The sequence below is a fragment of the Macrotis lagotis genome, chromosome 4, assembly GCF_037893015.1.
Source record: "Macrotis lagotis isolate mMagLag1 chromosome 4, bilby.v1.9.chrom.fasta, whole genome shotgun sequence".
In the NCBI taxonomy this organism is placed as follows: Eukaryota; Metazoa; Chordata; class Mammalia; order Peramelemorphia; family Peramelidae; genus Macrotis; species Macrotis lagotis.
In genome coordinates, this window is record NC_133661.1 from 171,782,879 (window position 1) to 171,797,260 (window position 14,382).

Sequence of the window (14,382 nt, forward strand, 5' to 3'; positions counted from 1 at the left end):
TGCATTCCAAGCATGAAGGATAACTCCTACAAAGACATTGTGTTAGGAGAAGGAACTCTGAGTTCCGGAAACAGCTAACAGACCAGTTTGGCCAGAAAAGTTCATGAGGTGGAGTAGTATCAAGTAATCAGAGTGTGAAAAACATTTAAATGACAAAGAGTTTATATTTTATCCTAAGGCATTAGAAAACCACTGCAGTTCCTTGAATAAAGATATTAAATGATCAGATCTGTTCTTTATTTTTATTTTATTTTTAACAATTAATTATTAACAATTTAATTAACAATTAACAACATTTTTAGTTTATTTTTAACAATTTTTCATAGAATAGATTGAAAAGGATGAGGTCATGTGCTTTAGGAAGATTTTTTTACTTGAAAATTTTTTTGATATTTAATAGTATTTTATATTTTCTGAATTACATGTTGAGACAATTTTTAGTATTTATTTTTATAAGATTTTGAGAGTGTATATGTGAGAGTGAGAGAGAGTGTGTGTGTCTGAGAAAGAGAGAGAGAGAGAGAGTGAGTGAGAGATCACTAATATTCTGTCATACTTTTTATTTCCCTGAATTTGAATTGGGAATACTTTACGAATATTCTTTTGAGCAAAAAGAAATAATAAAACAGTCTAGGCCTGTGATTTTGTGAAATGTTGGTTGAATGTGTTTCCAACAAAAAAATGACCTGTAGGAGGAGAAAACTTTCTCTGCTCTCTTTTTATAACTTAGCTTTTTCATTTACAAAGTACTCTAATAAAACCTCATCTCCTTTCTCTTGGCTCAGTACAATAGAGTTTGGATACCTGATGCTGAAGAAGTTTGGAAATCAGCTGAAATAGCAAGGGACTATAAAATTGGAGATAAAGTTCTTCATATCCTACTGGAAGATGGGTCTGTAAGTATTCCTTGTGTATCTTTCATCATAGACAGAGAAATAAGTCCAGGGATATTGATGGGGGTGGAGAATTCAGAACAGAAATTGAAAATGGCCTTTAGGAATATTCAGGAATGGAGAAAAGTGAACAGGACAGGTCACTGGGGACCAATACTATATCTAAAACATGGCCAACTGATATCCCTTGGAAACAGTATCATTAGTAATAATCTACTTCTGGGTAATCTGAGGAATATTTGTCCTTTAGTATGCCAAAGGCCATGAGTAATGAAAATATGGTTATAGCATATTATTCTTATTTTCTCTATTTGTCAGTTCTCAGACAATCAAAGATGTTTGGAGGACATTATTAAAATGAGCATATAATTAGGTTAAATGAGTATAATATTATTATTAGCTCTTACTTGATAGGTTGATGAAAAAAGAAACTTTGAGGGAGCTATCAGGAAACATTGAGAGGAAAAGAGACTGGTGGGTAGAAAGGTAAAATGAAAAAAAAGGAAGACTAGAAATAAAGGAGAAAGAGATAAAGATTGGAGAGGATAATAAAATGAGAGGGGGGAAAAAAGTAAAAGAGAATGAGTAGAACTATAAGAATGTGTCCAAGTGAGCAAAACATCTATAATTTGAATAGTGAAGGGTATGATAAGGAAAAACTTGAAAATGATGCAAAGCAGATGCCAAATTTGTGATTAATCAAGAGAATGCCAGTTTTGACCCTCTGTATGAAAAGAGACGCCCAGTGTCTCATGACTCCCAGGGGCAGTGTGGGTGTTTCAGTACAAAGATCTTTAACTCTATCTGTCATTAATCATGATAGTAAATATGATGTTTAAATGAGGTTATCTGTAGCAGTGAAAAGACTATCTAAATCTTTCTACATCCTTTACTTTTCAAACTTCTATGGATCATAGCATTTGGTCCAGAGGCCTTACATTTAGCTATCCACAATGAAGTAATAAAGAAAGTTATTCATCTCCTTCCCCACAATAGAACTTATTTTTTGCTAATCTCTCCAGTTGTGTCATCATGATTTATAGCTCTAACTCCAAGGTAATGAATTATTGTTATTAACTGCTTACTCCCCTCTCCCTTTCACCTCTTATGCCCTATTCTAAAATAAAGGGAATTGAATAGACATCCATGATCCTGGTCTACTCACATCACGACTAAAAGTTGAAAAAAGACTTAACCAAATGTCAGAACATTTTAAAATTAGAGATTTGTTTTAAAAGTTAATGCGGCTAGGTGGCACAGTGGATAGAGCACAGGCCCTGGAGTACCTGAGTTCAAATCCGGCCTCAGACACTTAATAATTACTTAGCTGTGTGGCCTTGGGCAAGCCACTTAACCCCATTGCCTTGCAAAAATCTAAAAAAAAAAAAAAGTTAATGCAAGAAGGGCAGCTAGGTGGCAAAGTAGATAAGAGTACCAGCCCTGGAATCAGGAGGACCTGAGTCCAAATCCAGCCTCAGACAGTTATTACCTAGCCGTGTGAACTTGGGCAAGTCACATTAACCCCATTGTCTTAAATAAATAATTTTTTTTTAAAAGTTAATGTAAGGAGAAATTTCCTCTCCCTCTCCCCCATATCTCCCCTTCCCTTCATAGTCATGTTTCAATGGAGTAGATTGGTATCCTCAGTTTATTGTAATTCTGTCCTTGGGAGTGTAGTCATGAAAAATGAATGACTTGTGATAATGTCTCCAGTTAAAGAAAATAAAAAACTAGTCATTATCTTGCTGCTTGCCCTTTTAGCTTTCATTTCTCTCATTTCTGAGAGATAGGTCTGAGGGAAATTGTTGAAGATACCACCACTGATGTTGCCACCCTGCTGCTGCTCCATGTAGAGCACCAGAATTCCCCAGAGAAGTTCTCTGTGTGTTTTCTATCAACACTTTTTGTTTTTAAACTGATGAAAATCTTGTCCTCTAGGATAATAGCTTTCTCTCTTCCTTACTTAGGAAAAAATATAACTCTCAGGGTCTATAGTGACTTAGGGGCCCCCAGACAAGGCAGATACTTCAGGCTTTCCCAGAATTGTTCCACATTGATTCACCCAAGAACTTTTTTGTGAAACCCTCTTATGACTTTGCTCTTCTGAGCTGTGGGGTTAAGTATCTTTTCTTGATTTAGAAGAACTAGACAGCTACTGCTTCAAGGTAAATAGTTTCCTGGTATCTTTCACTACTACAATAGCACAGAGGTGGTGAGCAAGACAGAAAAGAAATGGGAAAAGAAGCAGATGGGAGGTCTTCTCTTCCTCCTCAGCCAATGACAAGCAGCCAAGTTGCTTGCATTTAATTATCTATGTTGTCTAGAATAAAAGTGAAGTTTGACTAAGATTCATAAAACTTCTTAGGTCTTTCCACCAGGGATGGTAGTTGCTATTTCAGAGTGTGTTTGGGGGGGATGGGGAGGGGGAGGTAATTATGTTGAGAGGAGGTTGGTTTAGGGAAATATATAATTTTCTCAGATAATGTTAGGGGAAAAGGAAAGAGAAGAGGAACAAAGAGATGGTAGCACTGGTAGGCAGCTCAGTCTTACTTAGTCCCCCTAAAGGTGGTTTATGGGGCAGCTAAATGGTATAGTAGAGCATCAGCACTGCATTCAGTTCAAATTTGACCTCAGATCTTGCCACTTATTAGCTGTGTGATCTTGGGAAAGTCACTTAACCCTGATTGCCTCATATCCACAGCCATCTCCAATTGTTCTGATGCATATTTGGCTACTGGACCCAAATGGTTCTGGAGGAGAAAGTTAGATTTATGACTTAGCACAGCACCCCTCGGCTCAAATTCAATTCATGTCCTTGTCATGGCATCATCTCCCCTGATTCATGGTCTTAGTCACCTATCTCAATTGCCTTAATTCATCTATAAAATGAGTTGGAGAAGGAAATGGCAAACCACTCCAGGATCTTTGCCAAGAAAACCCCAGATGGAATCACAAAGTGTCAGACAACCAAACAACAAAAAAACCTTTTACATGATTATGAGTTTGAACTACCACAAATTCTCCAACAATGGCAAAAGAAATAGATTGAGTCTGAGAATCTTACTTTGAATCTTGACAGTGCTTCTTCCTACCTCTGCAATCTTGACAAGTTTCCTTTTTCTGTCAAAGATTATACTTATATCTGATCTTATGCTCTGAGTTTTCTTACTTTCATACCTTTGCTCATGTTGTTCCTTATTCCTAAACCTCTCCTTTTCTTATTGTCAATTGAATTCTTTCCTTAAACTTAAAGCAGGACTCAAGTGCCATATCCTGTATTAGCATTCCTTGAATATCACCTTGATAATGATTCACCACTCCTACCTGAGGCATTGTAGGTAGGACACAGGTGAGAATGATTAGGCACGCCTCTGGGAGTTGTGAGGGTCAGTTATTGCTCTATGGCAGAAGAAGGGGACACATGAAAAAATTAGGCAGATTGGATGTCCAGGATTCTGTCAAATATGGAAACTGATTACCAGAATAGATACAGCCCAGAAATCCATAATAAATTGGGATGAAAAATATAGGGAATGATGGCAAGGTGGCCATTTGTCTAACTCAAACTATGTCCTTCTATCCAGTTATTTATATCCCCTCTTCCTTTGGTCAGGCATGAAGCAAGGTTGAGATAGAGACTATTATAGGCTCTCTGGATTAAGATTACTTTTTGCAATCCCCTTTAAAGCAGGGATTATATCACTTGGCAATGTTTTATTTGATTTTGACTTTTGTTTTTATATTCATTTTATATTTTATATTCATTTTTAATATATCCCTCCCTTATTCCTATTAAAAGAATAAAAGAGGGGAAACACCTTATCAAAACTAAAAAAATGACTGTGTCTGACAAGGATACGCAATATTCCACATTCGTGATGTTGTTGTTTCTTCTACAACCTAGCCTGGTGCTAAGTATATGTATACATGTGTACATATGTACTTGTTTATGCTTACAGGTATTTGTGCTTGTACACACAGGTATACATATATATATATATATATATATATATATATGTGCACATATATATATGTATATGTATATGCCAAAGACAATTCTGCTATACATCTGCTGTGCAAAATCATACAATTAAATGCCACAGGATTTATGAAAAAAATAGCATTAAGGATGTATAACTGTAAAACTATGTCATGATACATAAAAGGAATAGAAGCCTAAAGAAAAATATTGTCACCATTTCAAACATGTTGAATGATAAATACTCCCAGAAATAGTTGGACAGCAGCTTGGTTGGGGGGAGGGGAAATAGAGATTATAGATTCAGACTAGCCCTCATCTGCTTTTGCTATTTCTGAAGATATTTGATAAATATGTTTTAGCTCAAAAAAGACCTGAAGTTTGCTTATAGATGTGGATGTTAGAAAGGTTGAAGCCTGTGAGTGATTGTGAAAAATTTTTTAAAAATAGTTTTCTGTATTCTCCCTGTTTCTCAGGGATACCATTGAACATGAGCAAAAATGAGATTCATGACCTTCTTTGCTTAGATTGCTCCCTAATATATCATGATGGGGCACCTGGATAGCACAGTGGCCAGAGCACTGAACCTGGAGTAAGAAGATTCATCTTCCTGAGTTCTAATTTGACCTCAGATACTTCCTAGTGGTGAGATCCTGGGCATGTCACTTTACCCTAGTTGCCTCAGTTTTCTCTTCTGCAAAATGAGTTTGAAAAGGAAATGGCAAACCATTCCAGTATCTCTGCCAAGAAAACTCTAAATGAGATCATAAAGAGTTTGACATGAATGAAATGACTGAACAACAATATTATATTGGAACAAATTTGTAATTTCAAAACAAACATGATAGCAGAATTATCTGTTATGTGGCTGTTGCATATTGAGTATATCAGTTTTTTTCTTTCTACCGGTTTACCAGCATGGAAGTGAGTCAATATAAAAACACTGCTAGACTTTACAGAACACAAAAAGAATGAATACCAATTGACCAACAAGTGGTGGTTGACTGCTTAATATGCCCATTCCACCAAATATGCTGGTATATTCCTGTGATCTTTTTTTTCTGAAAAGGTTGAGGATGATGGGTTGCTCAAACTGGAGTTTTTGAACTGATGTTGTCATAAACTTGATGCTGACTAAATTCCACATCAGTTGCCAGACTACCTAAGGAGGAAAGAAAATGCAATCATCAGAAACAGGATTAGATCAAAGCTACTGTGCTGACTAATAGTGGGATGGAATTCATGAGTAGCCACTGCATTTATAGCTTGAAAGTGATAGGAAGACACAATTTAAAACTAACAAACAAAAACATGACCCATATTGTTGCTGGGTCTGTTGTGTCTAACTCTTCATAATCCTGTTTGGGTTTTTCTTGGCAAAGATACAGGAGTGGTTTTCCATTTCCTTCTTCAGTTCATTTTTACAGATGAGGAAATGGACAAAGAGGGTTAAATAACTTAATTGAAGTATGTAAGGAGATACAAAGAATAGAGAACCCCACAGAAGTATAATCTCTACCTTCTAGAAGCTTAGTCAGTATCATTTTGTGCATAAGAATTATGGTCAACTTGGTGTATTTTTTTTTTTTTAGTTTTTGCAAGACAATGGGGTTAAGTAGCTTGCCCAAGGCCACACAGCTAGGTAATTATTAAGTGTCTCAGTCAGGATTTAAACTCAGGTACTTCTGATTCCAGGGCTGGTGCTCTAGCCACTGAGCCACCTAGCCGCCCCCAACTTGGTGTATTATTTCTGAGAAAAGGCATCAAGCTTGACCATGAACTGAAAGGACAAAGCCCCAAAGAGGACTGATTCAAGAAACTTCATCAGGGGCAGAGCATTTCATGTTTTTATAATGTATAGTGTACTTATCCATTCCACATCAGCTTTCCCAATTGAGATTTTAATGTGGTATAAGAAATTAAATGAGAACTTTTATGGAAGCCACAGACGACCCAGAAAATGTTTAGAAACTCAAATGCAAAAAATATATGTTTAGTATTTGTAATATCAATTCAAATTTTAACTATAAACATCCCATAAAGAAAAGAAAGATGTGGCAGGAATAACTATTATCATTTAGTGCTCTAGTCTCTTCAGACTCATTATCAAGAATAACATATTTGATCCTGAAGGTTCAGACAGGAACTCCCAAATCTTGTAATTTAATTTTTTTTTTTTTTGCTTTTGTTAGGAGCAAGATTATTCTGTTGATCCAGAAACTCTTCCACCATTACGAAATCCTGATATACTTGTAGGAGAGAATGACCTCACAGCACTTAGTTATCTTCATGAACCTGCCGTCCTCCATAATCTCAAAATACGTTTTGCTGAATCCAAACTTATTTATACTTACAGTGGTAAGTAAAAAGATATTTACAAATAAAGAAATTATATAAATTATAAAATAAAAACATATCAATTATTGACTTTAGCTTATTTAGACTTTCTTTTTATTTTTATTGACATCTTTTGTTTTTATATTACCTAAATTTCCCAATATGTTCCTTCCCACTCTCCTACAGGAAAAGTCAGCCCTTGTGACATAGTATACAAGAGAAAGGGAAGGGGTGAAGACATTTAGCAAAACAAAGCAACATATTAGCTAAGTCTGATAGCTTAATCAATGTTCAACAGGTAGACAGACCTTCATCCCTGCAAAGAAGAGAAGTAGAGCAGGGCAGCTAGGTGGCATAGTGGATAAAGCACTGGCTCTGGAATCAGAAGTACCTGGGTTCAAATGTGATCTCAGACACTCAAATAATAGCTGTGTGGCCTTGGGCAAGCCACTTAACCCTGTTTGCCTTGCCAAGAAAACAAACCTAAAAAAAAAAAAGAAGAAAGGTAGAGAGGTTTGTTTTTTCTCTTCTCTTTTCCAGGGCAAAATTTTCATCGTTTTCATTTTACATTTCCATTATTTGTATTGTTTTGCTGGTTCTGCATCAGTTTATATAAGCTTTCCTTTGCTTTTATGAATTTTTGATAGGAATCTTTTATGTTTTCAGGTTTTTTTAAACTATATAATGTATTGTTTTGAGTATTTTTTGCAATATTTTCTATCTTTACCTTCCTTGGGATATGCCTTGCTATACTCTCTGGGTCAAGTGGTATGGGCATTTTAGTAACTTTTTTAAAAAAATTATAATTCTAAAGTACTTTCCAGAATGGTTATACCAATTCACAGTACCAATTGAAACTGTGTTATTGTCCCAATCTTTCCACAGCCTGTCCAACTTTTAACTATTGCTACCTATTGTGTCATCTTTGTGACTAGGGAAAGTGCTTTTTTAATATCTTTGAGGACAAAATAAAATGAAACCCTTTACAAGGTGAGGAATGCACCATAGTAGTTTATGGTAATTGACTCCAGATACTTTTGGGTATTGTTTTATCAGTGGGCCAAATCAGGATACACAAGGACTGATAAAATTATTTGTTACTTGGTGCACCTCTTTCTGTCAATTCTTTACAGGGATGAGGATCTACCTGCTGAACACTGCCCATGCTAGCAGTCCTGATGTGTTGCTTTGTTTTCCTAAATTTCTTCACCCTACTTCCCTTTCTTTTGTTTACTTTGTCACAAGGAATGACTTTCTGTGTAGGAGAGTGAGGAGGAATATTTAGGAAATCAAGGTAATAGGTTTAGGTTGAATTTTGGGACTTGTTAGCCTTTATGTCTGTCTACATAGAGAGAGAAGGGAACTACTTTGTTTAGGAACCATTATGTATATAGTTTTGAGTCTGGTTTTATTTGTTTTGGTAAAAATATCTAAGAAAACGGGGGGGGGGGGCAGCTAGGTGGTGCAGTGGATAGAGCACCAGCCCTGTAGTCAGGAGGACCTGAGTTCAAATCCTGTCTCAGACACTTAATAATTACCTAGCTGTGTGGCCTTGGGCAAGCCACTTAACCCCATTGCCTTGCAAAAACTAAAAAAAAAAAAAAAATAGGGCAGCTAAGTGATACAGTAGATAAAAATGCTGGACCTAGAATCAGGAAAATCTGAGTTCAAATTCAGCCTCAGACAACTACAAGCTGTGTGACCCTCAATTTTCTCATCTGTAAAATCAACTGGAGAAGGAAATTTTTGCTAATAGCACTTTTTTGCTAATAGCACTTTGTCAATTATCCTCAATATTTAAAAGTTGAAGATAGGGATAGGGAATGAATCTGTAATTTCATTAGCATAGGAAACCCCTAGATGAGGAAATTCCTTCTACCAGGACAGACTGGAAGCTTCTCTGCAACTTATAGTGTCTCTGGTCAACTCTCCAAGTTACCTAGAGCACTGGATGTTGTGCCTTGTTCAGGCACAAAGCCAATTAGTGCATGTCCAAGGTGAGATAAAAAAATTGATTGTAGTAAATAAACAGAAATATATATGTGAATGCATTTATATTTACATACATATATAGTTATAGATATATACAATGTAACCCTTTTCCCCGAAAAACTATGGAAATTGTATTATATTATAATTATATTATAAACATATAAAAATTCAGGCATTAGTTTTTTTCTCCCTTCTGTCTACCTCCCTCTTCTAACTGGAGTAGGAGGGAAAAATGCAAAACCTTTCTTTAAAAAAACAAAAACAAAAACTAAACACGTAGTATTAAGCAAAACAAATCCTTATTTTTTGTTGTTGAGTTGTTTCAGTTGTGTCCAACTCTTCAGTACCCCATTTGGTGTTTTCTTGGCAAAGGTATTGGAGTGGTTTGCCATTTCCTCCTCCAGCTCATTTTACAAATGAGGAATTGAGGCAAAAAAAGTTAAGTGATTTGCACAGGGTCATAAGTTAGTAAGCATCTGAGACCAGCTCTGAATTTGCCAAGATGAATCTTCCTGACTACAGGCCAGGCAGTCTTTCCCACTGCCCCTCTTAGCTGCCCAAATCCCATATTGATCATATTGAAAAACATTTATCTCATCCTGCATATTAGTACATGACCTCTCTGTCAGGTGGTGATTAGCAATCTTTATCATTGGTCCTGCGGAATCATGACTGATTGTTGTGTTGGTCAGATTTCCTACATCTTTCAAAATTGTTTATTTCATAATTACAGTTAGGGTCTTTGGATTTAGCAAACACTAGACTCTTGAGTTTGTTTTAGGTATGTTGTGTACCTATGATATGTTTTACTCAATAACCTGTCTTTTTTAACCAGTAATAAATGCTTTGGTGACTATGGCTTTATAGGACAATTAAGTGAATGAGCCTATATTTGCCTCCAAAACTCCAGGATTCTCTAATATAAACTCGAGTTTCAGGGGTGATTTTGTGTGTGTGTGTGTGTGTGTGTGTGTGTGTGTGTGTGTGTGTGGAGAGAGAGAGTGTGTGTGAGAGAGAGAGAGAGAGAGAGAGAGAGAGAGAAAAGAAAGGGTGAATGCTGTGCTAAGTCACCAGCCTCACTTTTTCTTGTAGAGTCATCTGGGTCCAGTGGCCAGATATGAATCAGGTGACTGGAGATGATTTTGTGTGTGTGTGTGTGTGTGTGTGTGTATATTACTCTATACTTATTAAATTGACTTGGCATGATTTATCTATACTCCTACAATCCCCTATCATTGTATTCCCTTCGTTTTGAGATTGTTCTGAGATTCTTATATACATCTTGAATTTTTTTCTTCAGGAATTATTTTGGTTGCCATAAACCCTTACAAAGAGTTGCCAATTTATGGAAATGCTATCATTCATGCCTATAGTGGGCAAAACATGGGAGATATGGATCCACATATATTTGCTGTAGCAGAAGAAGCATATAAACAAATGGCCAGGTATCTTCTCTCTTTTTTAGTTTTTTTTAAATTTTATTTTTTAGGTTTGTTTTTTTTTGCCAGGCAAATGGGGTTAAGTGGCTTGCCCAAGGCCACACAGCTAGGTAATTAGTGTCTGAGGCCAGATTTGAACCCAAGTACTCCTGACTCCAAGGCCGGTGCTTTATCTACTACGCCACCTAGCCACCCCATATCTTCTCTCTTAAGTTTGCACTTCTTGAAATCTGTCCTGATTCTCTTTGTTCTTCCCACAGTACTCACAGTTATAGAGAGAAATTCTGTATTGGTCTGTTGAAAGAGCAAACCTGGCAAATTCCTAGCCACGTGGTATCATTTTTAGGATATTCTGGGTTTTTGAACATATACCTCAGTTCAACAATTCAATTATGATCTGCTTTGGAACAAACTGTTTTGTTGGTACCTGGATCACTTAACAAGGTTTTCTGAGTGGATTCCTGTGGAGTTGGTTTTTAAATTCCTTTTCTCATTGTCCTTCCTATTCTTGTGCCCTACAATTTTCTTTCTCCCTCATTTCCTAACATTTTACTCTCATGTATAATGATTATCACATCTAAAATTTATTAAAATATTTATCATTAATCAAAAACCCCAGCACAAATATAAATTTTCTAGTTTAGTAATATTGAACATCATATACTGCCATTGGTGTATATCTAGCAAAAGTGGAAGATTTATCTAGGAGGGCAGGTTGGCCACAAATCACCTCTGAAGGGTTTTGAGGGTGTGCTCATTAAACAATTAGTTAATAGATATGTTTCCTTGGGATTAAGAATTATGTTGGCACATTAATTTTTAAGGGTATAACTTGAAAGTCACCTTAGCTAAGAGGACATCTACATTTGGAGTATAATGGAGTGTTAGAGCTGAAAGGGATCTTAAAAATCATCTAGTCCAGGTATTCTGAACTATTTTTGTCATGGAAACTTGGCAGTCTGGAGAAGTTCATGGACACCTTCTTGGAAGAATGCTTTTAAATACATAATATTAGACATATAAGATTGCTAAGAAACCAAATTAGACTGAAATACATTTATCAAAAAATGGTTTTTTTTAAGTTAATGGACTCCAGATTAAGACCTGATCTAGTCCACTCTGCTTATTTTATGTGAAGTAACAACCAAAGTCAGACAACTGGTTAGCTGAGACCATTTTAAGTCTCTCAATGTTTACTTAATCTAGTCTTCCCACTCATCACACTGTCCCTGTTATCAGCCCAGGTGAAGAGGACACCCTGAGATTCTTTTTTAAAAATTTATTTATTTTTAATTTTACAATTTTCCCCCTAATATCACTTCCCTCCCCTCACTCCCCACAGAAGGCAGACTGTTAGTCTTTGTTTCCATGGTATACACTGATCTAACTTGAATGTGATGAGAGAGAAATCATATCCTTAGGGAAGAAACATAAAGTATAAGAGATAGGAAAATTACATAATAAGATAACTTTTTTTTTTAATTAAAGGTAATAGTCTTTGGTTTTTGTTCAAACTCCATAATTCTTTCTCGGGATACAAATGGTATTCTCCATCACAGATAGCCCAAAATTGTGCCTGATTGTTGCACTGATGGAATGAGCAAGACCATTAAGGTTGATCATCACCCCCATGTTGCTGTTATACCCTGAGATTCTTAACCAAACCAGTTTCTCTACTGTAGAAATACTGGTAAATTCCTAAGACCCCAACTCACCGTATCCCCCACTCAGGAAAAAAAAAAGTATTTGTAGGACTAAGGATTTTGTTCATATCAAGAAAGGTCAATGAGCACCTTGCTAAAAGTTAGCTGATACAAACCAAGGTTCCTGACTTTCCTTTCATAAGTGGCTTAATTCTCTTTTAGAAAACTTAAGGAGGTAGTTTTATTCCACATTAATATATGTATTTCATTAATTTACAAATGTTAAAAAAAAGCAAACCACTAAACCAAAAGCCATATTCATAAACTGTTTGATCACAATATTATATGGTGACATTCCATTGGCAAGATGTTTTAAAGGAATTTTATTTCCTCATAGCTATTAGGTTCTGGAAACAGAACAACTTTGGATTTGGATAAAGGATACTTGTATTTTTCTTCATGTTGAAAAATTTTCTTTTTAATATAGGAACATTAACTATGAAATGAAACTAAAGCAAAATAATCTTACATCACATTGCCAGTGGATATAGGGCTGGAATTTGCTAACACATACCTGAAAATAGTAATAATAATAATAATAATATAATGTTCAATTATGTTTGATTTTCATGACTCCATTTGGGGCTATCTTGGCAGAGATACTTGAGTGGTTTACCATTTATTTCTCCAGGTCATTTTGCAGATGAGGAAACTGAGTCAGATAGGGTTAAGTGACTTGTCCAGGGCCAAACAGGTGGTATCTGAAGTTGGATTTTAACTCAGGTCTTCTAAGTGGCAAAGTGGATAGAGCACTAGGCCTGAAGTCAGGAAGACTCATCTTCCTGAGTTTAAATATGACCTCAAACACTTCTATCTGTATGTCCCTGGGCAAGTCACTTAACCCTGTTTGTCTCAATTTCCTCATCTGTAAAATGAACTAAAGAAGGAAATGGCAAACCACTGTAGTATCTGTGCTAAGAAAACCCCAAATAGGGTCACAAAAAGTTGGATGCAACTTAATTGACTCAACAACAACAAAAATATTTCAAAATGTTTTATTGATACTATTTAATCTTCCTTCTTTTCTTCCTTTCCTTTCCCCTTCCTTCTTTCCTCTCCCTTGCCCCCTTTCCCTTCTTCCCTCCCTCCCTCCCTTCCTTCCTTCATTTTTTTCCTTTATTGTTATCACTACCTACCCACCCTCCCCATCCACTCTAAATAGAAGCCCTCCCTTGTAACAAATCATTCACACACATTGGCTATGCCATCAGCTGTTAATATGCCAGGAATTATCTTGTTGCCCAGAAAATATATCTGAAAGCAGATTGCTGCAAAGTAATAGTTTTCTTTCATCATTTTGCTCTAGAAACAACAAGAATCAGTCAATAATTGTGAGTGGAGAGTCAGGTGCTGGAAAGACAGTGTCAGCCCGATATGCTATGAGATACTTTGCTACAGTTAGCAAATCAAGTAGTAATGCCCATGTGGAAGATAAAGTGCTGGCTTCTAATCCCATAACTGAGGTAAGCAATAGTGGGTACAGGGAAGAAGTTGATTCATTATGGATGAGGTTGAGAATGATCTCAATTTCTTACCAACCTGGACAATTAATTAGTTGGCTACCAGACAATGTCCCCTCCGGTCATAACTTGACCATTACCATTTCCCTTGTGCCTCAGTGAAGTCAATATCCAAATCCCATCTCTCCTCAGATTCTGGGGATTTTAATAATCAGAAACATGAAAAATAGATTCAGATCCTCATCCTGAAAATAAAAAAGTACAGGGAATCTCTACAACTGTCATAACAACAATGCTAACTTAGAAGTTGAAGCATACCTCCAAAAATTGGGAATATCCTTCCAACTACCTGGATTTACCCAATTTAAGATGATTAAATTAAGATTGTAATGTAGAAAATCAGATAATGCTGTTCATTCTCTGACTACAGAAAGGGAAAAAGGATCAGCAAGTTAATATCAATACTTTACAAATGAATGTCAGGAATTTGAATCTTAACTAGAGCTGAGGTTGGGAATATCAATGAAATCTGAACAAAATAAATTAGTTATGTTTGTGTTATAGTTCTATATAAATCCA

At 36.0% G+C, this 14,382-nt stretch overlaps 1 protein-coding gene across 1 annotated transcript in view; it reads left to right on the forward strand.

The window, feature by feature from the left end:
- The window catches only part of MYO5C (myosin VC), a 137,464-nt gene that overhangs the window by 26,896 nt on the left and 96,186 nt on the right, over positions 1-14,382 (forward strand). Inside the window, exons 2-5 of the mRNA XM_074234664.1 lie at positions 786-896; positions 7,065-7,230; positions 10,502-10,646; positions 13,650-13,806. Coding sequence (XP_074090765.1) covers positions 786-896; positions 7,065-7,230; positions 10,502-10,646; positions 13,650-13,806 — 579 coding nt within the window. The remainder of the gene's footprint in view (positions 1-785; positions 897-7,064; positions 7,231-10,501; positions 10,647-13,649; positions 13,807-14,382) is intronic.